General features: G+C 41.5%; 1 protein-coding gene across 2 annotated transcripts; it reads right to left on the bottom strand.

Moving 5' to 3' along the window:
- plekhd1 (pleckstrin homology domain containing, family D (with coiled-coil domains) member 1) lies at positions 1-25,357 on the bottom strand. 2 transcript variants are annotated; one of them, XM_021585425.2, is made up of 12 exons: positions 24,952-25,357; positions 13,198-13,291; positions 13,002-13,091; positions 10,769-10,845; positions 9,625-9,716; positions 9,257-9,404; positions 8,226-8,319; positions 7,948-8,138; positions 5,337-5,469; positions 3,890-4,034; positions 1,017-1,160; positions 1-772 (listed from the first exon to the last, which is right to left on the bottom strand). In XM_021585425.2, exons 1-12 carry the CDS (start codon positions 25,104-25,106, stop codon positions 609-611), a joined length of 1,527 nt encoding a protein of 508 aa, XP_021441100.1. In that variant the 5' UTR covers positions 25,107-25,357; the 3' UTR covers positions 1-608. The 2 variants fall into 2 exon arrangements, with proteins under 2 accessions (XP_021441100.1, XP_021441101.1); XM_021585426.2 differs by lacking the exon at positions 24,952-25,357 and adding an exon at positions 14,559-14,595.
- Positions 25,358-25,873: the final 516 nt, after the last annotated feature.

The following is a 25,873-nucleotide window of genomic DNA, read 5'->3' as shown; positions in this document are numbered from 1 at the left end:
TGTGTGTGTGTGTGTCGACTTGCAGTGTGTGTGTCGACCTGCAGTGTGTGTGTGTGTGTCGACCTGCAGTGTGTGTGTGTGTCGACTTGCAGTGTGTGTGTCGACCATATGGTTGATTGATGGTGTTACCCAGGGTCAGGTTTAAGGCTTCTGCCTGTACTGTACTGTAAACCATCACATTGTCATATCGTGTTGGTTCAATAACTATATGCATTATTTTTCTGACCGTCCTCCAAGCTGTAGGACAGTAAAGAGAGCTGCTATATCTTTAACAATAAACATTAATTTTGTTTGAATAAAACTATTTTGCATAAAAGTCTTGTAATGCAGTTTGAACACAACCAGGCTGTTGAAGAGATGACATCATATTGAAGAGATGACATCATGTTGAAGAGATGACATCATGTTGAAGAGATGACATCATATTGAAGAGATGACATCCTAAAGATAATCCCGAACCAGCTACAACACCGTGGGAGCAGACGACAGGACTTGACACTATTACATTGAGGAATCAGTCTCTCTCTCTCACACACTCACACTCACACACACACACACACACACACACACACACAATCAGTCCCGCAATCCATCCCTCCCTATCTCTGTCAGTCATCTTTCTTGGCGGAGGCCTCCTGGTCGTGGCGTGTGATGATCTTGTAGACGCTCTTCCTGAAGCAGCTGTCGGAGGTCAGTCGCCGGGCAGTCTCCCTCAGGTCCTCCATGCTGCCGCCGTCGCCACGGGCAACCACGAATGACTGGGAGTGTTTCACTGCAGAGGAAAAGACATGAGTGCTTGTGTGTGTGTGTCACAGGAGGTTGGTGGCACCTTAATTTGGGAGGACGGGGGGTTGTGGTAATGGCTGGAGGGAAATTAGTGGAATGGTATCAAACACAACAAACACATTGGTTTCCATGGTTTCCCTGTGTTTGATGCCATTCCATTCGCTCCGGTCCAGACATTGTTACGAGCCGTCCTCGACCTCAGCAGCCTCCATGCGTATGTGTGTACTCACACCAGTGGTGTTTGGAGGCCCGTCTCTGGATCCGACAGCTCTTAATGCGTCGTGCTGTAGCCTTGTGGAGATACACAGCATTCTTCATTATAGAAGGGAGCTTGGCCTCGATCTCTGCAGCACAGATACACTCCTCAAAGAACTCTGGGTGAAGAACACACACACACACACATCCCATGTAGCTATACTGAACAAAAATGAAACACAACACGTAAAAGGTTGGTCCCATGTTTCATGAAATAAAAGATCCCAGAAATGTTCCACACGCACCAAAAACGTATTTCTCTCAAGAGTTTGTGCACAAATATGTTTACATCGCTGTTAGTGAACATTTCTCCTCATTTCTCCAAGATAAGACACCTGATAGGTGTGGCATATCAAGAAGCTGATGAAACACATTTTGTGTTGTAGGCCACAGGTGGACCTTGTGCTGGGGACAATAACTCTAAAATGTGCAGTTTTGTCACACAACACAATGCCACAGATGTCTCAAGTTTTGGTGAAGCAAGCAATTGGCATTTCTCTACCATAAGCCGCCTCCAAACGTTACTTTAGACAATTTGGCAGTACGTCCAACCGGCCCTCAAAACTGTAGACCTCATGTAACCACGCCAGCCCAGGACCTCCACATACGGCTTCTTCACCTGCGAGATCGTCTTGAGACCAGCCACCCGGTCAGCTGATGAAACTGAGGGTTTGTACAACCAAAGAATTGTCTCAGGGAAGCTCATCTGCGTGTTCGTCGTCCTCACCAGGGTTTTGACCTAACTGCAGTTCGGCGTCATAACCGACTTCAGTGGGAAAATGATCAGCTTCAATGGCCACTGGCATGATGGAGAAGTGTGTTCTTCACGGATGAATCCCAGTTTCAACTTTATTGAGCAGATGTCAGACAGCTTGTATGGCGTCGTGTGAGTGAGCTGTTTGCTGATGTCAACGTTGTGAACAGAGTGCCCCATGGTGGCGGTGGGGTTATGGTATGGGGCAAAGCTACGGACAATGAACAGAATTGCATTTTATCGACGGCAATTTGAATGCGCAGAGATACCATGATGAGATCCTGAGGCCCATTGTTGTGCCATTAATCTGACGCCATCACTTCATGTTTCAGCATGATAATGCACGGCCCCATGTCACAAGGATCTGTACACAATTCCTGTAAGCTGAACATTTCCCAGTTCTTCCATGGCCTGCATTCTTCCCAGACATGTCACCCATTGAGCATGTTTGGGATGCTCTGGATCGACGTGTACGACAGAGTGTTCCTGTTCCTGCCAATATCCAGCAACTTACACAGCCATTAAAGAGGAGGGGGACAACATTCCACAGGCCACAATCAACAGCCTGATCAACTCTATGCGAAGGAAATGCGTTGCAAAGGCATGAGGCAAATGGTGGTCACACCAGATACTGACTAGTTTTCTGATCCAGGTACCTGTGACCAACAGTGTCACACCCTGATCTGTTTCACCTGTCTTTGTGCTTGTCTCCACCCCCCACCAGGTGTCTCCCCCCATTATTCCCTGTGTATTTATACCTTAGTTTTCTGTTTTTGTCTGTTGCCAGATCGTCTTGTCCTGTCAAGTCCTACCAGCGTGTCCCCGTGTTTCCTGTGATCTAGTTTTTGGTTTTCCCCGTCTTCCCAGTTCTGACCTTTCTGCCTGTCCTTAACCTGAACCTGCCTGGTGTCCTGACTCTGATTTGGATTACAACTCTATGCCTGCTGTCCTGTACCTGCCTGACTCTGATTTCTGCTGTCCTGTACTAAAAAAAAAACAGACTCGTACTATCCACCTCCTGTATTTCAATCTGGGTCTTAGCCTGAGTTGTGATAACAGACATATATCTGCATTCCCCATCATGTGAAATCCATAGATTAGCACCGAATTAATTCAATTCAAATGGACTGATTTACTGTAAACTCAGTAAAATATTTTAAATTGTTGCGTTTACATTTTTGTTCAGTGTAGTTATGTTCCTCGCAGCACTCAGTAGTTGCTAGGACACTAAATATGACAGAAATAATATATTGTAGCTATAACTTGTTCTACCCAGAAGGAGGCAGGAAAACTACACACATTATGAATTATCCTGGGTTAACTGAACCCTTTAATGAATTATCCTGGGTTAACTGAACCCCTTATGAATTATCCTGGGTTAACTGAACCCTTTAATGAATTATCCTGGGTTAACTGAACCCTTTAATGAATTATCCTGGGTTAACTGAACCCCTTATGAATTATCCTGGGTTAACTGAACCCTTTAATGAATTATCCTGGGTTAACTGAACCCCTTATGAATTATCCTGGGTTAACTGAACCCTTTAATGAATTATCCTGGGTTAACTGAACCCCTTATGAATTATCCTGGGTTAACTGAACCCCTTATGAATTATCCTGGGTTAACTGAACCCCTTATGAATTATCCTGGGTTAACTGAACCCTTTAATGAATTATCCTGGGTTAACTGAACCCCTTATGAATTATCCTGGGTTAACTGAACCCCTTATGAATTATCCTGGGTTAACTGAACCCCTTTAATGAATTATTCTGGGTTAACTGAACCCCTTATGAATTATCCTGGGTTAACTGAACCCCTTATGAATTATCCTGGGTTAACTGAACCCCTTTAATGAATTATTCTGGGTTAACTGAACCCCTTATGAATTATCCTGGGTTAACTGAACCCCTTATGAATTATCCTGGGTTAACTGAACCCTTTAATGAATTATTCTGGGTTAACTGAACCCCTTATGAATTATTCTGGGTTAACTGAACCAGTGGGTAGAAGTGTTTATGGCTGTGTGTTTATCTATGACTCATGAAGAATGTATATATGTGTGTGTGTGTGTGTGTGCAGTAAGTGTAACTCACTCCTGAGGTTGTTGACGTCTCCCTTCATCTTGTCATCCTTCTCTTTGGAGCGTTCCAGAGAGCTCAGACCTTTCTCCAGGTTCCGTAGAGCCTCCTCAGCCTGCTTCAGCCTCCGCTCCAGCTCCATACGAGACTCAATCTCCACCTGGGACACAACAGGAGGTCAGGGCCCGTATTCACAAAGCATCTCAGAGTAGGAGGCCTGATCTAGGATCTGCCTTTTGGATAATTATGTGTTCTGTGACTAGGGGGCAGTATTTTCATTTTTGGAAAAATAACGTTCCCGTAGTAAACGGGATATTTTGTCAGAACAAGATGCTAGACTATGCATATAATTGACAGTTTAGGATAGAAAACACTCTAAAGTTTCCAAAACTGTACAAATATTGTCTGTGAGTATAACAGAACTGATATTGCAGGCGAAAGCCTGAGAAAAATCCAATCTGGAAGTGCCTCATGTTTTCCAATGCGTCCCTATTGAGCAGTGAATGGGCTATGAACCAGATTACTTTTTCTCCGTATTCCCCAAGGTGTCTACAGCATTGTTACATAGTTTAACGCATTTATGTTGAAGAATACCCGTAGGGGGCTACATTGCGCAAGTGGTCACATGATGGCTCCCAGAGTGATTCTCGAGTAAAATACAGGAGGTAGCCATTATTCCAATCGTCCTACTGAAAAACTAATTGTTCCGGCGGATATATTATCGAATAAATATTTAGAAAACACCTTGATGATTGATTATAAACAACGTTTGCCATGTTTCTGTCGATATTATGGAGCTAATTTGGAATATTTTTCTGAGTGACTGCAATTTCCGGCCGATTTCTCAGCCAAAAGTGAAGAACAAACGGAGCTATTTCGCCTACAAAAATAATATTTTTTGAAAAAAGGAACATTGGCTATCTTACTGGGAGTCTCGTGAGTGAAAACATCCGAAGCTCATAAAAGGTAAACAATTTAATTTGATTGCTTTTCTGATTTCCGTGACCAAGTTACCTGCTTCTAGCTGGACAAAATGCTATGCTAGGCTATCGATAAACTTACACAAATGCTTGTCTAGCTTTGGCTGTAAAGCATATTTTGAAAATCTGAGATGACAGGGTAATTAACAAAAGGCTAAACTGTGTCTCAATATATTTCACTTGTGATTTTCATGAATAGGAATATTTTCTAGGGATATTTATGTCCGTTGCGTTATGCTAATTAGTGTCAGGCGATGATTACGCTCCCGCATGCGGGATGGGGAGTCAGTAGAGGCTAATTAGAACAAATCTTTTATGGGGCACTTCCGGATTGGATTTTTCTCAGGCTTTCGCCTGCAACATCAGTTCTGTTATACTCACAGACAATATCTTTACAGTTTTGGAAACGTTAGAGTACCTCTGGTTAAAAGTAGTGCACTATGTAGGGAATAGGGTGCCATTGGAGAGGCAGTGTGGTTTACCTTGAGTTCCACCTCAGTTTGCTTCTTGTCCACAGTGAGCTGTGTGAGGGACTGCTGTAGAGTCCTGGACTGACAGGAGTAGAACTCTCTTTCCTGTTGCAGAACTGTGGCACGCTGCTCATTCTCCGTTTGCCTGCAGGGGGAGCCAGAGAACACAGACAGTCATGTTAAACTGTGTTACGCTGCTCATTGTCCGTTAGCATGCAGGGGGAGCCAGAGAACACAGACAGTCATGTTAAACTGTGTTACGCTGCTCATTGTCCGTTAGCATGCAGGGGGAGCCAGAGAACACAGACAGTCATGTTAAACTGTGTTACGCTGCTCATTGTCCGTTAGCCTGCAGGGGGAGCCAGAGAACACACAGTCCTGTTCACCCTCGACTTGCACGCACACACATAGTCTGTCAGAGGAGAGGTACAAAACACACACACACAGTAACATACAGCTAGAGCGCGCATACACACACATTGCCAGACACACAGTTCGAGGAAAGGTACTGTGCATACTAACACAATCCTGCAGTCCAATCCCCATCCACAGCAGGTCAATACTAGGCTAAGTGTTTAAAAGCCTTCCGCCCTGGGCATTTATATCGCTTACCTCTTACCCAACCTCTTACCCAACCTCTTACCTAATGAAGGAATTTGGTAGGATAATGTATCACAAGGGGATGTTAATATCAGACACAAGCACAAGCAATGATCTGTTATAGGACAGAAGAAAGTCGTTCTGTAGGTCCTAATTTCCAGGGAATGCCCTGTGGGAAATTACAGAGGGCCTTGTTGCAGAGCTCTGCATTGGGGACACTTGATAGAGAGACACCCTCATTAGGCTTCACGGAGGAGCTCTGCAGCGAGGCCCTTCATTGAGAGAAACCCTCAATAGGCTTCAAAATGGGGCTCTTCAATGTGACTCCGCCTTGAGAGATACCCACAGTAGGCTTCACGGTGGAGCTCTGCAGCGAGGCCCTTCATTGAGAGAAACCCTCAATAGGCTTCACCATGGGGCTCTTCAATGTGACTCCGCCTTGAGAGATACCCACAGTAGGCTTCACGGTGGAGCTCTGCAGCGAGGCCCTTCATTGAGAGAAACCCTCAATAGGCTTCACCATGGGGCTCTTCAATGTGACTCCGCCTTGAGAGATACCCACAGTAGGCCTCACTGCGGAGCTCTGCAGCGAGGCCCTTCATTGAGAGAAACCCTCAATAGGCTTCACCATGGGGCTCTTCAATGTGACTCCGCCTTGAGAGATACCCACAGTAGGCCTCACTGCGGAGCTCTGCAGCGAGGCCCTTCATTGAGAGAAACCCTCAATAGGCTTCACCATGGGGCTCTTCAATGTGACTCCGCCTTGAGAGATACCCACAGTAGGCTTCACGGTGGAGCTCTGCAGCGAGGCCCTTCATTGAGAGAAACCCTCAATAGGCTTCACCATGGGGCTCTTCAATGTGACTCTGCCTTGAGAGATACCCACAGTAGGCCTCACTGCGGAGCTCTGCAGCGAGGCCCTTCATTGAGAGAAACCCTCAATAGGCTTCACCATGGGGCTCTTCAATGTGACTCCGCCTTGAGAGATACCCACAGTAGGCCTCACTGCGGAGCTCTGCAGCGAGGCCCTTCATTGAGAGAAACCCTCAATAGGCTTCACCATGGGGCTCTTCAATGTGACTCCGCCTTGAGAGATACCCACAGTAGGCTTCACTGCGGAGCTCTGCAGTTGGGCCCTTCATTGACAGATACACTGCATTTTTTTTTATACAACACTGTCATGTCTTTGGCATCATTAAACTGAAGAAGAATCTTTATCAAAAATTCTCTGTAATTATTATTACGTGATTAAACTACTTAATCGTGTAACTGTAATTAACTAGGAAGTCGGGGAACCAAGGAAAATATTCAGATTACAAAGTTAGAATTTTCCTAATATAACTCTTCAGATATTTTAATATCTGATAACTTAGTCTTCTGATGAATTAATTATTCTTTACCTCACGTTAGTCTCATTCCAAACGTCGTAAATTGTTGGTTATCTGCACGAACCCAGTCTTCACTATGAGTCATCCATTCATCAATTGCCTTACATAATTTATTTATTAACTAACTAAATCATCACAGAAAGGCATAAACAAACAGTAGATGGTTACAAGGAAATGAAAGTGGATGTGCCCTAGTGGGTTAACCGGCATCGTGGCTTGATGTACAAAAGGGAAGTGGGGGTCAACTGAGATAAGACGACACACAGTTGATAATTATAACAATTGAAATGCTAATAAATTGCACATGAACGCTCACTCATTCGGGAATAATTGCAATCAATATATATATTTACGCTCAGTGTGTCATCGGGATCTTCTGTCTGAGCTCTCTCTCTCTCTCTCTCTCTCTCTCTCTCTCTCGCTCTCGCTCTCTCGCTCTCTCGCTCTCTCGCTCTCTCTCGCTCTCTCGCTCTCTCGCTCTCTCGCTCTCTCTCGCTCTCTCGCTCTCTCTCTCTAATCAATCGGCTGCTTCATGTGTCTTTTATATGGTAGGAGAAGTTTTTTTTTTTTACAAACTTTTGAACTTTTCACACAAGACTGGACAAAAATAAGATCCATGTTCCTGGTCCTCTCACCTCTCCTCAGCCTGCTCCTTCTCTCTCTGCAGTTCCCTCATCTGCTCTTCAATGTGTCTCAGCTCCGATCGCAGTCCCGTGTCACCAGGCTGCACCTCCTGCTCCTCGTCCTTCTCTGGATGCTCAGCCGCCTGCTCAAGCTCCTTCTCCCTCAACAACTCCAGGGTTCGCTGCTTCTCATGGGACAGCTCCTGGAGGACCAGATCATGGATGTAATGAAGGTGTGTGTGTACCTGAGTGTGTGTGTGTGTGTTTCTCCTCAAATTAATTTTAAATACCTCAATAGATTTCTGAAGAAGTGTTGTCAAACTGTTCAGCTCCTCTTTTTCAGACTCCACACCTTTCAGAGACTGTGCTGTGCCGTCCAAGTCCCTGTCAATAACACGGTACACCACACAGTGTAATAGCAACACTCTCCACACTGAGAGCATCAAACCCACAACAGATGGACCTGAGGATCAGAGTCTCAAGGCTAAGACTTTTCACAGCAGTTTAGTTAACGCAGTGGATAAAGACGGAGATACGAGCTACATTCCTCATATTAAATGCACTTTAAATGTATTACATGCATCTTTCTTACTCATATGTGGGGACTACTGTATATTATTATTACTGTATATTATTACTGTATATTATTATTACTGTATATTATTACTGTATATTATTACTGTATATTATTATTACTGTATATTATTACTGTATATTATTATTACTGTATATTATTACTGTATATTATTATTACTGTATATTATTATTACTGTATATTATTACTGTATATTATTATTACTGTATATTATTATTACTGTATATTATTATTACTGTATATTATTATTACTGTATATTACTTAATACTGTATTTTATTTATTACTGTATATTATTATTACTGTATATTACGTATTACTGTATTTTATTATTACTGTATATAAATTAATGTATTTTATTTATCACTTTGTTTATTACTGTATATTAGTTATTATTGTACATTATTTGTTACTGTATATTATTTAAAACTGTATATTATTTATTTCTGAAAAGTATTTATTACTGTATTTATCTATTACTGTATATTATTTATTACTGTATATTATTTAAAACTATATATTATTTATTTCTGAAAAGTATTTATTACTGTATTTATTTATTTCTGTATATGATCTATTACTGTATATTATCTATTACTGTATGTTATCTATTACTGTATATTATCTATTACTGTATATTATCTATTACTGTATTATGTATTGTTATGTATTGCTGTATTTATTATTGTAAATATCCCAGTTTGTGTTCTCCATAGCTCTCTCTTACAGTTTGATCTGATCCTGCTCTGCTCTAAGCTCCGTCACCAGCTCCTCAAACTTCTGCTTCTCCTCCTCCAGAACCAGGTTCAGACGTTCCAGATGCTCCTTCTGTTCTCGCTGCAGGCTCAGTTCTTCTGTCTCCTCCATCAGCTTATCTGGGGTGACAAAACAGCCTGATCACTTGTTGTATATGGCCATTGTCTCCATGTGGGACTGTAAGCATCAAAAGTAAAGAACAAAATTACTTTCAGCCTCTCGGACCTGCCACCCTGACCCATACCTGCCCATGTCCCCTCTCACCCATTCCCTCCTCTCTCCCCTGAACCAGGCCTCATGCCTCCTGCCTCCCCATGCCTCCACAGTCCCTCTTCTTACCCAGGTACTCTTGCTTCTCCTTGGCCAGCTGCAGTCCCTGGGCTTCCAGGCTCTCTATCATGGCTTCTCCCAGTTGGGCGTTCTTCCAGGTGCTGGAGGTTTTAGACACTAGGTGTTTAACAGCTTTAATACAGCATGTGGCCATATAGGTTTTATACAGCATGATCACCACCAGTACCACACAACAGTAGGTCACATATTCCACTATACAATTGCAGACCTGTGCAGCTCCTCCATACATATCTGAAGAGACTAAAGTCCCCCTCTAAGGTGGACCCTTTACTTAGAGTTAGACTTATAGACTTAACCCCTGCTGCCCCTGATGAGGCAGTGTGGTCAGTTGGATTTAAAGAGGCAGTGTGGTCAGTTGGATTTAAAGAGGCAGTGTGGTCAGATGGATTTAAAGAGGCAGTGTGGTCAGATGGATTTAAAGAGGCAGTGTGGTCAGATGGATTTAAAGAGGCAGTGTGGTCAGATGGATTTAAAGAGGCAGTGTGGTCAGTTGGATTTAAAGAGGCAGTGTGGTCAGTTGGATTTAAAGAGGCAGTGTGGTCAGTTGGATTTAAAGAGGCAGTGTGGTCAGTTGGATTTAAAGAGGCAGTGTGGTCAGTTGGATTTAATTGCCAAGAATAGACTGACGAGTTTCAGAAGAAAGTCCTTTGTTTCTGGCCATTTTGAACCTGTAATCGAACCCACAAATGCTGATGCTCCAGATACTCAACTTGTCTAAAGAAGGTCAGTTTTATTGCTTCTTTAAATCAGGACAACAGTTTTCAGCTGTGCTAACATAATTGCAAATGGGTTTTCTAATGATCAATTAGCCTTTCAAAATTATAAACTTGGATTAGCTAACACAACGTGCCATTGGAACACAGGAGTGATGGCTGCTGATAATGGGCCTCTGTACGCCTATGTAGATATTCCATAAAAAATTCTGCCATTTCCAGCTACAATAGTCATTTACTACACTAACAATCTCTTCACTGTATTTCTGATCAATTTGACATTATTTGTTTACAGTTGCAGTTTGTACAGCTAGATTTAAAGAGGCAGTGCGTAGTTTCAGTTTGTTTACAGTTACATTTAAAAAGGCAGTTTGAACAGCTAGATTTAAAGCGGCTTTATGTCGTAACTAGCGACTCACACTCTGCCAGACTCCTGCAGCATCTCCAGCCACTGGTTTTGTTCTGCCTCATTCTCTGCAGCCAGGACAATGTTACCCTGAGGGAGCAACAGAGCATCATCACATGATAATATAGCATACATTATCATCACATGATAATATACAGTAGCATACATTATCATCACATGATAATATACAGTAGCATACATTATCAGCACTAGATAATATATACAGTAGCATACATTATCATCACATGATAATACACAGTAGCATACATTATCATCACAAGATAATATACATTAGCATACATTATCTTCACATCAAGCATAAATCCCGTGTGGCTCAGTTGGGCATGACACTTACAATGCCAGGGTTGTTGGTTCGATTCCCACGGTGGACCAGTACGAACAACAACAAAACAGTATGAAAACATATGCCCTGAATAAGAGTCTGCTAAATTACAAAGAAATGTAATTTAAAAAAAGATCACATCACAAACAGTAGCGCGATTATCACATGAGATATACAGTAGCATGTATTACCACATGAGATATACAGTAGCATGTATTACCACATGAGATATACAGTAGCATGTATTACCACATGAGATATACAGTAGCATGCATTATCACATGAGATATACAGTAACATACATTATCACATGAGATACACAGTAGCATGCATTATCACATGATATACGGTAATGCACATTATCACATGAGATATACAGTAGCATGCATTATCACATGAGATATACAGTAGCATGCATTATCACATGAGCTATACAGTAGCATGCATTATCACATGAGACATACAGTAATGTGCATTATCACATGAGATATACAGTTACATGCATTATCACATGAGATATACAATATAATGCATTATCACATGAGATATACAGTAACACGCATTATCACATGAGATACAGTCGTGTGCATTATTACATGAGATATACAGTAGCACGCATTATCACATGAGATATACAGTAGTGTGCATTATTACATGAGATATACGGTAGCATGCATTATCACATGAGATATACAGTAGGGTGCATTATCACACGATACAGTAGCGCGCATTATCACATGAGATATGCAGTAACGTGCATTATCACATGAGATACACAATATTATGCATTATCACATGAGATATACAGTAACATGCATTATCAAATCAAATCAAATTTTATTTGTCACATACACATGGTTAGCAGATGTTAATGCGAGTGTAGCGAAATGCTTGTATGAGATACAGTGGTGTGCATTATTACATGAGATGTAGAGTAGCACGCATTATCACATGAGATATACAATAGCATGCATTATCACATGAGATATACAGTAATGTGCATTATCACATGGGATATACAGTAGCATGCATTATCACATGAGATATACAATATTATGCATTATCACATGAGATATACAGTAACATGCATTATCACATGAGATACAGTAGTGTGCATTATTACATGAGATATACACTAGCATGCATTTTCACATGAGATATGCAGTAACGTGCATTATCACATGAGATATACAATATTATGCATTATCACATGAGATATACAGTAACATGCATTATCACATGAGATACAGTAGTGTGCATTATTACATGAGATATACAGTAGCACGCATTATCACATGAGATATACAGTAGCGTGCATTATCACATGATACAGTAGCACGCATTATCACATGAGATATACAGTAATATACATTATCACATGAGATATACAGTAGCACGCGTTATTACATGAGAAATACAGTACTATGCATTATCACATGAGATATACAGTGGTATGCATTATCACACGAGATATACAGTTGCATGCATTATCACATGAGCTATACAGTGGTGTGCATTATCACATGAGATATACAGCAGCATGCATTATCACATGAGATACACAATACCACACATTATCCCATGAGATACACAGTACCACACATTATCACGAGATATACAGTGGTGTGCATTATCACATGGGATACACAGTAGCATACATTATCACATGAGATATACAGTAGTGTGCATTATCACATGAGATACAAAGTAGCATACATTATCACATGAGAAATACAGTACACTGCATTATCGCATGAGATATACAGTGGTTATGCATTATCACATGAGATATACAGTAGCATGCATTATCACATGAGATATACAGTAACTGCCTGATAAATACAGAGATGCAGATTTCAAGTATCTATTATTAAAAAGTTTATATTATTGTCTAAGTGCTTACAGTGAAGTCGTCATGATTTATAACCATGGCGAATGGCATGCCCTGGTCTTCCTTCGGATCCACAACACAGCCTCCTAAGGGGATCACACCCTGGGACAGACAGGATGAATACAACATAATGCATCAACTTCTCATAGTTGTGGTATGTGGTATATATATATATATATAGCATGCATCCATGTTGAGTAAAGCTCACCTTGGGGTGGATGTTGAAGTGTTTGTTGGTCTCAAAGCTTCTCTTCTCATTCTCCGCATAGTAGAGCAGGAAACTGTCTTTGATGATGAAGAATCTAGGAGGATGGAGAAAGTGTCAGGAAAGTGTCAGGAGGAGAATCTAGGAGGAGGAGAATGAGGTACGGCAACACTGGGCTAAAAAAAAAGAGACAGACAAACAGACAGGCAAGCAGAGGCCCATAGACTGCATCCTGACTGGATCATTCTGGATAACTATGTACTGTAGGTAAAAAAAACAACCAGGCAAGCACCAGCCTAGATAACCCACGCCACCAAGTCATACCAGCAGAGTCTGACCGAGGTTTACTAGCTAACCCACAACACCAAGTCATACTAGCAGAGTCTGACAGAGGTTTACTAGATAACCCACGCCACCAAGTCATACCAGCAGAGTCTGACAGAGGTTTACTAGCTAACCCACGCCCCCAAGTCATACTAGCAGAGTCTGACAGAGGTTTACTAGCTAACCCACAACACCAAGTCATACTAGCAGAGTCTGACAGAGGTTTACTAGCTAACCCACACCACCAAGTCATACCAGCAAAGTCTGACAGAGGTTTACTAGATAACCCACGCCACCAAGTCATACCAGCAGAGTCTGACAGAGGTTTACTAGCTAACCCACGCCCCCAAGTCATACTAGCAGAGTCTGACAGAGGTTTACTAGCTAACCCACAACACCAAGTCATACCAGCAGAGTCTGACAGAGGTTTACTAGCTAACCCACGCCACCAAGTCATACCAGCAGAGTCTGACAGAGGTTTAACTCTGTCAGGTCTTTACGATCATTAACTGAAGACTTATAGTTTTTATCAAAGATTCTCTGTAATTAGCATTTCGTGATGAACTAATCAGGCAAATGTAATTAACTGGGAAGTCGGGGCACCAAGGAAAATATTCAGATTACAAAGTTATAATTTTCCTAATATAACTCTTCAGATATTTTAATATCTGATAACTTAGTCTTCTGATGAATTAATTATTCTTTACCTCACGTTAGTCTCATTCCAAACGTTGTAAATTGTTGGTTATCTGCACGAACCCAGTCTTCACTATGAGTCATCCATACATCAATTGTCTTACATCATTTATTTACTAAGTAATTCACAGAAATGCATAAATAAACAGTAGATGGTTACAAGGAAATGATAACGGAGTTTCCCTAGTGGGCTAAACCGGCATCGCGGCTTGGTCTACAAAAGGGAAGTGGTGGTCGACTGAGAAGACGACACACAGTTGATAATTATAACAATTGAAATGCTAATCCTTTGCACATGAACGCTCACTCATTCGGGAACAATTGCAATCAATACATATATTTACGCTCAGTGTGTCGTCGGGATCGCCGTTGAAAAGTTTGTTTCTGCTGGAGAGTCTGTCCGCCCTCTCTCTCTCTCTGTCGTGGTTAGAATGGGTAGTTCAGAGTGACATTCATTCATATCGTTATAGAATAGATGTTTCGGCGGTTGTCGGTCTTCGCGTTCAATGAGACCGGATTCCTAGCTGCAGACTAGTAATTCATATCAAAGACTTGTTCTTATTCTGTCGGTATCGATAGTCTAAGAGTTTAACCACGTTGGATGTTTAAAAGATTCTGCCATCTACTCAAACCTTGCCCCTCTCGTTATCGAGGTAAGCTGGTCTGCAACCTTTGTCCTCTCGTAATTGAGAGAAACATGGTCTGTTGAGAAATTCTCAAGGTGGGAGTTTTATTTGGAAGAGCAGAAAAAGGCTGTCTCATGACGCCAGGTCCTAACTGTGTTCATGGAGGCGTGCCAGTGACTTAAGTGAAACTTTACACAGAAATAAAATTGTCTCACATTACATAATTACATAGCATCCCATAATTTCACAAATAGTTTAATCCTTCCTCATTCATCCTGTACAACAATTAGATGTAAGCCTCATATCTGAAGCTATTGTATAAACAACATTATGGTAATGTGGCCGTATCGTCTCCCATGTGTTTCACAAAATTGTACCAAACGGACCAGTTCGTAGCTGGATTCTTCACCGATCTTTTATACCTTCTCCAGAACATAAATGTTGTTCGGACCTCAAGTTCTGTGAGGTGGAAGAAATTCCTTTGTTCTCTCTATGAAAACTCACTCTGTCTCTATACTGTGGCCATGAGGAGATAATCTCCTCCAGGAATTTACGACCTCTCTCTGACCACAGCAGCCTGGGTGTAGGAGACAGGGGGGTAGGGGATAGAAAAGGGCTGGTTATGTAGCTATACTGAACAAAAATGTAAACACAACATGTAAAGTGTTGGTCACATGTTTCATGAGCTGAAATAAAAGATCGCAGAAATGTTCAATATGCACAAAAAGCTTAGTTCTCTCAAATTTTCTGCACAAATTTGTTTACCTCCCTGTTAGTGCGCATTTCTCCTTTGCCACAATAATCCACCTGACAGGTGTGGCATATCAAGAATCTGATTAAACAGCATGATCATTACACAGGTGCACCTTGTGCTGGGGGACAATAAAAGGCCACTAAAATGTTAAGTTTTGTTACACAACACAATGCCACAGATGTCTCAAGTTTTGAGGGTGTGTGCAATTGGCATGCTGACTGCAGGAATGTTCATTTCTCTACCATAAACCGCCTCCAACGTTGTTTTAGAGAATTTGGCAGTATGTTCAACCGGCCTCACAACCGCAGACCATGTGTAACCACGTCAGCCCAGGATCTCCACATCTGGCTTCTTCACCAGCGGGATCCCCTGGGGGAGGGGGGTGCTCAGGAGTAATTCTGTCTGTAATAAAGCCATTTTGTGGGGAAAAACTGATTCTGATTGTCTGGGCCTGGCTCCACCCACGCCTGCACCTCTGCTCAGTCGTAGATTAGGGCCTAATCTATTTATTTCAATTGACTGATTTCCTCACATGAACTGTAACTCAGTAAAATCTTTGAAAATGTTGCATGTTGCGTTTATATTTTTGTTCTGTATTTATTTTGATAATCATTATCACTATCATCGTTAGCATAGCTGCCGTTAGCTAGCTAGAGTTACCTAAATAGCTAGCTACCTAGATAGCTGACGTTAGCCTGTCTCAATACTCGGATTTGGCTTGGAAACACGATAACATTTAAAAAAAAAGAGAAAAAAATACTTAGTAAGAAAACATTTTGTCATCATTGTGATGTCCACAGATTGACTTCAGATGCAGTAGAACTTTAGCCAGCTAACTAAGATGAATGGAACCACCGTATTTTAGCTAGCTAACATTAGCATTGCTAGCAATTTGCTAGTAACAGTAATGGCAACATGGCCATCTCTTTAAAAATAAATTTGACATCATCATCATATGGCAATGTTGTTTCCTACTAATTATTTGCCTACTTCAGTAACGTCATTGTATTTCCAATCTCGAGCCAGTCAGTCTACATCTGTAAAGCATAGAAGTAGCTTCCAAATGAGATTACGTCATTTCTCGAGCATTTGGTTATATTTGAGGGATATAGACAATCATCAACCCTGTTTTTCTGTCAGACGGTGCACAGTTGGGTGCCAGATTTATCCCCTTGTCATGAACAGATGACCAGAAGGAGCAAAGGTAATGTGACTGCAATGGTCATGAACAGATGACCAGATTGCAATGGTCATGAACAGATGACCAGATTGCAATGGTCATGAACAGATGACCAGATTGCAATGGTCATGAACAGATGACCAGATTGCAATGGTCATGAACAGATGACCAGATTGCAATGGTCATGAACAGATGCCAGATTGCAATGGTCATGAACAGATGACCAGATTGCAATGGTCATGAACAGATGCCAGATTGCAATGGTCATGAACAGATGCCAGATTGCAATGGTCATGAACAGATGCCAGATTGCAATGGTCATGAACAGATGCCAGAGACCTACCAGAAGGAGCAGAGGTAATGTGATTGCAATGGTTTAGCGACCAACTAAAAATAATTTCATTCACTTTTTACTTGCTGTTTGTACAGCTTGTCAGGCAAGACCTCAGAATAAAAGTGTCATGCCACAGAAGTATCCTTGTGACACCTCCTCCGTTGTTGCCAGAGTCTCCCTCGACTCCTATGATAGAAGTACCGTTGTGACACCACCTCCGTTGTGACACCTCCTCTGTTGTTGCCAGTCTCCCTCGACTCCTATGATAGAAGTATCCTTGTGACACCTCCTCCGTTGTGACACCACCTCCGTTGTGACTCCTCCTCCGTTGTGACACCACCTCCGTTGTGACACCACCTCCGTTGTGACACCTCCTCTGTTGTTGCCAGTCTCCCTCGACTCCTATGATAGAAGTATCCTTGTGACACCTCCTCCGTTGTTGCCAGAGTCTCCCTCGACTCCTATGATAGAAGGACCGTTGTGACACCTCCTCCGTTGTGAACAGTCTCCCTCGACTCCTATGATAGAAGTACCGTTGCGACCATATAATACCGCTGATCACCATATAATGTCCAGGGTATAACCTAGCCTGGTGGAACCAGCCTGATCACTGTGTTCACCATATAATGTCCAGGGTATAACCTAGCCTGATGACCATATTATGTCCAGGGTATAACCTAGCCTGGTGGGAACCAGCCTGGTCACCACATAATGTCCAGGGTATAACCTAGCCTGGTGGAACCAGCCTGATCACTGTGTTCACCATATAATGTCCAGGGTATAACCTAGCCTGATGACCATATTATGTCCAGGGTATAACCTAGCCTGGTGGGAACCAGCCTGATCACCATGTAATGTCCAGGGTATAACCTAGCCTGGTGGGAACCAGCCTGATCACCATATAATGCCCAGGGTATAACCTAGCCTGGTGGGAACCAGCCTGGTCACCACATAATGTCCAGGGTATAACCTAGCCTGGTGGAACCAGCCTGATCACCATATAATGTCCAGGGTATAACCTAGCCTGGTGGGAACCAGCCTGATCACCATATTATGTCCAGGGTATAACCTAGCCTGGTGGGAACCAGCCTGATCACCATGTAATGTCCAGGGTATAACCTAGCCTGATGGAACCAGCCTGATCACCATATCATGTCCAGGGTATAACCTAGCCTGGTGTTACCAGCCTGGTCACCATATAATGTCCAGGGTATAACCTAGCCTGATGGAACCAGCCTGATCACTGTGTTTACCACATAATGTCCAGGGTATAACCTAGCCTGATGGAACCAGCCTGATCACCACATAATGTCCAGGGTATAACCTAGCCTGGTGGAACCAGCCTGATCACCATATAATGTCCAGGGTATAACCTAGCCTTATGGAACCAGCCTGATCACCATATCATGTCCAGGGTATAACCTAGCCTTATGGAACCAGCCTGATCACCATATCATGTCCAGGGTATAACCTAGCCTTATGGAACCAGCCTGATCACCATATCATGTCCAGGGTATAACCTAGCCTGGTGTTACCAGCCTGATCGCCATATCATGTCCAGGGTATAACCTAGCCTGATGGAACCAGCCTGATCACCATATCATGTCCAGGGTATAACCTAGCCTGGTGTTACCAGCCTGGTCACCATATAATGTCCAGGGTATAACCTAGCCTGATGGAACCAGCCTGATCACTGTGTTTACCACATAATGTCCAGGGTATAACCTAGCCTGATGGAACCAGCCTGATCACCACATAATGTCCAGGGTATAACCTAGCCTGGTGGAACCAGCCTGATCACCACATAATGTCCAGGGTATAACCTAGCCTGATGGAACCAGCCTGATCACTGTGTTTACCACATAATGTCCAGGGTATAACCTAGCCTGATGGAACCAGCCTGATCACTGTGTTTACCACATAATGTCTAGGGTATAACCTAGCCTGATGGAACCAGCCTGATCACCACATAATGTCCAGGGTATAACCTAGCCTAGTAGGAACCAGCCTGATCACCATATCATGTCCACGTTATAACCTAGCCTGGTGGAACCAGCCTGATGCTGTAAATAAACATGTACAGTGCCCTCGGAAAGTACTCAGACCCCTTGACTTTTTCCACATTTTGTTATGTTACAGCCTTATTTTAAAATGGATTAAATAAAAATAAACCCTCAGCAATCTACACACAATACCCCATAATGACATCACAATACCCCATAATGACATCACAATACCCCATAATGACATCACAATACCCCATAATGACAAAGTGAAAACAGAACATTTTTGCACATTTATTTATATTTAAAAAAAAATGGATTTCCATAAGTATTCAGACCCTTTGCAATGACACTCGAAGTTGAGCTCAGGTGCATCCGGTTTCCATTGATAATTCTTGAGGTGTTTCTACAACTTGTCCAGCTGTGGTAAATTTAATTGATTGGACATGATTTGGAAAGGCCTGTCTATATAAGGTCCCACAGTTGACAGTACATGTCAGAGCAAAAACCAAGCCATGAGGTCGAAGGAATTGTCTGTAGAGCTCAGAAACAGAATTTTGTCAAGGCACAGATCTGTGGAAGGGTACCAAAAAATGTCTACAGCACTGAAGGAAGAAGTTTGGAACCACCAAGACTCTTCCTAGAGCTGGCCGCCTGGCTAAACTGCGCAATCTGAGGAGAAGGGCCTTGGTCAGAGAGGTGACAAAGAACCCGGTGGTCACTCTGACAGAGCTCCAAAGTTCCCCTGTGGAGATGGGGGAACCTTCCAGAAGGACAACCATCTCTGCAGCACTCCACTAATCAGGCCTTTATGGTAGAGTGGCCAGACGGAAGCCACTCCTCAGTAAAAGGCACACGGCAGCCTGCTTGGAGTTTGCCAAAAGGCACCTAAAGACTCTCAGACCATGAGAAACAAGATCGTCTGGTCTGATGAAACCAAGACTGAACTATTTGCCCTGTATGCCAACTGTCACGCCTGGAGGAAACCTGGCACCATCCCTACTATGAAGCATGGTGGTGACAGCATCATGCTGTGGGGATGTTTTTCAGTGGCAGGGACTGGGAGACTAGTCAAGATCAAGGGAAAGATGAACAGAGCAAAGTACAGAGAGATCCTTGATGAAAACCTACTCCAGAGCGCTCAGGACCTCAGACTGTGGCAAAGGTTCACCATCCAACAGGACAACGACCCGAAGCACAGAGCCAAGACAACGCAGGAGTGGCTTCGGAACAAGTCTCTGAATGTCCTTCAGTGGCAGAGCCAGAGCCTGGATTTGAACCCGATCCAACATCTCTGGAGAGACCTGAAAATATTGGTGCAGCAACACCCCCCCAATCCAACCTGACAGAGCTTGACAGGATCTGCAGAGAAGAATGGGAGAAACTCCCCAAATACAGGTGTGCCACGGTTGTAGTGTCATACCCAAGAAGACTCGAGGCTGTAATCACTGCCAAAAGGTGCTTCAACAAAGTACTGAGTAAAGGGTCTGAATACTTATGTAAATATAATATTTATGTTTTACATTTTTAATAAACTGAGGGATCTTACAGATAATCGTATGTGTGGGGTACAGAGATGAGGTAGTCATTCAAAAAATACTGTTAAACACTATTATTGCACACAGTGTGAGTCCATTTAACTTATTATGTGACTTGTTAAGCACATTTTTACTCCTGAACTTATTTAGTCTTGCCATAACAAAAGGGGGGTTGAATACTTATTGACTCAAGACATTTCAGCTTTTCATTTTTTATTAATTTGTAAAATATTTGATAAAACAGAATTTCTTCTTTGACATTATGCGGTATTGTGGGTAGGACAGTGATGAAAAAAATGAAAAAAATCTACATTTGATCCATTTTAAATTCAGGCTGTAAGACAACAAACTGTGTAAAAAGTCGAGGGGTGTGAATACTTTCTGAAGGTAAAGCAGTATCTGCACATCAGCTATGACGTCTTTGTTTAAAGCCGATACTGCGTGGAATGTTTTATCGATGCGATAGTGCTATTCTGTGCAAGGCTAAGTGGTACGTTGGGGATCCAATGAGAAACAGGACTCGGTTGTTCCGATTGTTGATCATAGATAGCACTTAATGTGGTGCGGGAAAATCATGATGGATCTGAGCCAAGGGTTTTTTGACTGTGAGCTTTTATCATGGCAGGAGTAGAGCACAACAGATTATTCTATATGGGGGGACGAAGACAGTACTGAACTTGGAAGAGGCCGATCCCACAGCAGCCCAGTTGTCAGAGAGTAAATGGAACCATATTGTAGTTACTCCTCAATACTAATCTGATTGAACATTACATATTATAGTTACTCCACAATACTAACCTGATTTAACATTACATATTGTAGTTACTCCACAATACTAACCTGATTGAACATTACATATTGTAGTTACTCCTCAATACTAACCTGATTGAACATTACATATTGTAGTTACTCCACAATACTAACCTGATTTAACATTACATATTATAGTTACTCCACAATACTAACCTGATTTAACATTACATATTGTAGTTACTCCACAATACTAACCTGATTGAACATTACATATTGTAGTTACTCCTCAATACTAACCTGATTGAACATTACATATTGTAGTTACTCCACAATACTAACCTGATTTAACATTACATATTGTAGTTACTCCACAATACTAACCTGATTGAACATTACATATTGTAGTTACTCAACAATACTAACCTGATTGAACATTACATATTGTAGTTACTCCACAATACTAACCTGATTGAACATTACATATTGTAGTTACTCCACAATACTAACCTGATTGAACATTACATATTATAGTTACTCCACAATACTAACCTGATTGAACATTACATATTGTAGTTACTCCACAATACTAACCTGATTTAACATTACATATTGTAGTTACTCCACAATACTAACCTGATTTAACATCACATATTGTAGTTACTCAACAATACTAACCTGATTGAACATTACATATTGTAGTTACTCCACAATACTAACCTGATTGAACATTACATATTGTAGTTACTCCTCAATACTAACCTGATTGAACATTACATATTGTAGTTACTCCACAATACTAACCTGATTGAACATTACATATTGTAGTTACTCCACAATACTAACCTGATTGAACATTACATATTGTAGTTACTCCACAATACTAACCTGATTGAACATTACATATTGTAGTTACTCCACAATACTAACCTGATTGAACATTACATATTGTAGTTACTCAACAATACTAACCTGATTGAACATTACATATTGTAGTTACTCCACAATACTAACCTGATTGAACATTACATATTGTAGTTACTCCACAATACTAACCTGATTTAACATTACATATTGTAGTTACTCCACAATACTAACCTGATTGAACGTTACATATTGTAGTTACTCCACAATACTAACCTGATTGAACATTACATATTGTAGTTACTCCACAATACTAACCTGATTGAACATTACATATTGTAGTTACTCCTCAATACTAACCTGATTGAACATTACATATTGTAGTTACTCCACAATACTAACCTGATTTAACATTACATATTGTAGTTACTCCACAATACTAACCTGATTGAACATTACATATTATAGTTACTCCACAATACTAACCTGATTGAACATTACATATTGTAGTTACTCCACAATACTAACCTGATTGAACATTACATATTATAGTTACTCCACAATACTAACCTGATTGAACATTACATATTATAGTTACTCCACAATACTAACCTGGTTGAACATCACATATTGTAGTTACTCCTCAATACTAACCTGATTGAACATTACATATTGTAGTTACTCCACAATACTAACCTGATTGAACATTACATATTGTAGTTACTCCACAATACTAACCTGATTGAACATTACATATTGTAGTTACTCAACAATACTAACCTGATTGAACATTACATATTGTAGTTACTCCACAATACTAACCTGATTGAACATCACATATTGTAGTTACTCAACAATACTAACCTGATTGAACATTACATATTGTAGTTACTCCACAATACTAACCTGATTGAACATTACATATTATAGTTACTCCACAATACTAACCTGATTTAACATTACATATTGTAGTTACTCCACAATACTAACCTGATTTAACATTACATATTGTAGTTACTCCACAATACTAACCTGATTTAACATCACATATTGTAGTTACTCAACAATACTAACCTGATTGAACATTACATATTGTAGTTACTCCACAATACTAACCTGATTTAACATTACATATTGTAGTTACTCCACAATACTAACCTGATTTAACATCACATATTGTAGTTACTCAACAATACTAACCTGATTGAACATTACATATTATAGTTACTCCACAATACTAACCTGATTGAACATTACATATTATAGTTACTCCACAATACTAACCTGATTTAACATTACATATTGTAGTTACTCCACAATACTAACCTGATTTAACATTACATATTGTAGTTACTCCACAATACTAACCTGATTGAACATTACATATTGTAGTTACTCCTCAATACTAACCTGATTGAACATTACATATTGTAGTTACTCCACAATACTAACCTGATTGAACATTACATATTGTAGTTACTCAACAATACTAACCTGATTGAACATTACATATTGTAGTTACTCCACAATACTAACCTGATTGAACATTACATATTGTAGTTACTCAACAATACTAACCTGATTGAACGTTACATATTGTAGTTACTCCACAATACTAACCTGATTTAACATTACATATTGTAGTTACTCCACAATACTAACCTGATTGAACATTACATATTGTAGTTACTCCACAATACTAACCTGATTTAACATTACATATTGTAGTTACTCCACAATACTAACCTGATTTAACATCACATATTGTAGTTACTCAACAATACTAACCTGATTGAACATTACATATTATAGTTACTCCACAATACTAACCTGATTGAACATTACATATTATAGTTACTCCACAATACTAACCTGATTTAACATTACATATTGTAGTTACTCCACAATACTAACCTGATTTAACATTACATATTGTAGTTACTCCACAATACTAACCTGATTGAACATTACATATTGTAGTTACTCCACAATACTAACCTGATTGAACATTACATATTGTAGTTACTCCACAATACTAACCTGATTGAACGTTATGTCCTGAATACAAAGCGTTATGTTTGGGGCAAATCAAACAAAAACAAATGACTAAAATACCACTCTTCATATTGTCAAGCATGGTGGTGTTGGCTGCATCATGTTAAGAGTTTTTTTGGGGATGAAAATGCACAGGCAAAATCCTAAGGGAAAACCCAGTTCAGTCTGCTTTCCAACAGACACTGGGAAACAAATGGCTGTCTAGCAATAATCAACAACCAAATTTGACAGAGTTTGAAGAATTTTTTAAAGAATAATTAGCAAATTTTGTACCATCCAGGTGTGCAATGTTCTTAGAGACTTACCCAGAAAGACCCACAGCTGTGGTCGCTGCCAAAGGTGAATCTAACATGTATCGAGGGGGATGAACACTTATCTAATCAATATATATTCGTGTTTTTTAACCTCAGGGACTATGCTGTTGTGTAAAATGACTTTTTTTAGTACACGATTAAAGTTGTTCATCTGTAAACCAAAGTTAACATTGTCCTTTTTTCCCCCCTTCTATATACACTGCCAGTACTTGTGTCACCATGCCAGGCCCTACCTGCTGCTAGGTAGAAATAACTAGGCAGGTGATAATGCCCTACCTGCTGCTAGGTAGAATTAACTAGACAGGTGATAATGCCCTACCTGCGGGACCACTTGGCGGAGGACCGTCCGAAGGGCCTCTTCCAGAGCACCCCATGCAGCTGCACCTTGGTGCTAATGTCCAGCACTTCAGAGTCTGTCTGATCCATGGACGTCCAGTAGGAGAAGAGAGAGGGTTTGGAGGACGAGGAGAACATCGCTAACCCTCCTAACCCTTCCACAGAGGGGCGTGGAGTTGGACAAAATATCAATGGAACAAAAATAGAAATGAGGAACTAGGAAGTACACACACACACACACAGTTGTGGACACGACACACACTCACAGACAAAGTAACACACACATCCTGATACCAAACTCAGCGGGGTGGAATGATCAAGCTGCCAATACATCAGCATCAGCTGGAGGCAGACTACTGGACAGAGAGGAGGGGCAGAGAGGATGAAGAGAGACGGGTGAGGGAGGGCAGGAGAGAGAGAGAGTGAGGGCAGGAGAGAGAGTGAGGGCAGGAGAGAGAGTGAGGGCAGGAGAGAGAGAGAGTGGGGGAGGGCAGGAGGGAGAGTGAGGGCAGGAGAGAGAGAGAGTGGGGGAGGGCAGGAGAGAGAGAGTGAGGGCAGGAGAGAGAGTGAGGGCAGGAGAGAGAGAGAGAGAGAGTGAGGGCAGGAGAGAGAGAGAGAGAGTGAGGGCATGAGAGAGAGAGAGAGTGAGGGCAGGAGAGAGAGAGAGAGAGTGAGGGCAGGAGAGAGAGTGATGGCAGGAGAGAGAGAGAGTGGGGGAGGGCAGGAGAGAGAGAGAGTGGAGGAGGGCAGGAGAGAGAGTGAGGGCAGGAGAGAGAGGGGGAGGGCAGGAGAGAGAGAGAGAGTGGGGGAGGGCAGGAGAGAGAGAGAGAGACAGAGAGAGATAGAGAGAGAGAGACACAGAGAGAGAGAGAGAGAGAGACAGAGAGAGAGAGACAGAGAGAGAG

This window comes from Oncorhynchus mykiss, chromosome 25 (genome assembly GCF_013265735.2).
Source record: "Oncorhynchus mykiss isolate Arlee chromosome 25, USDA_OmykA_1.1, whole genome shotgun sequence".
Taxonomy (NCBI): domain Eukaryota; kingdom Metazoa; phylum Chordata; class Actinopteri; order Salmoniformes; family Salmonidae; genus Oncorhynchus; species Oncorhynchus mykiss.
This window is presented reverse-complemented; position numbering and strand designations above follow the sequence as displayed.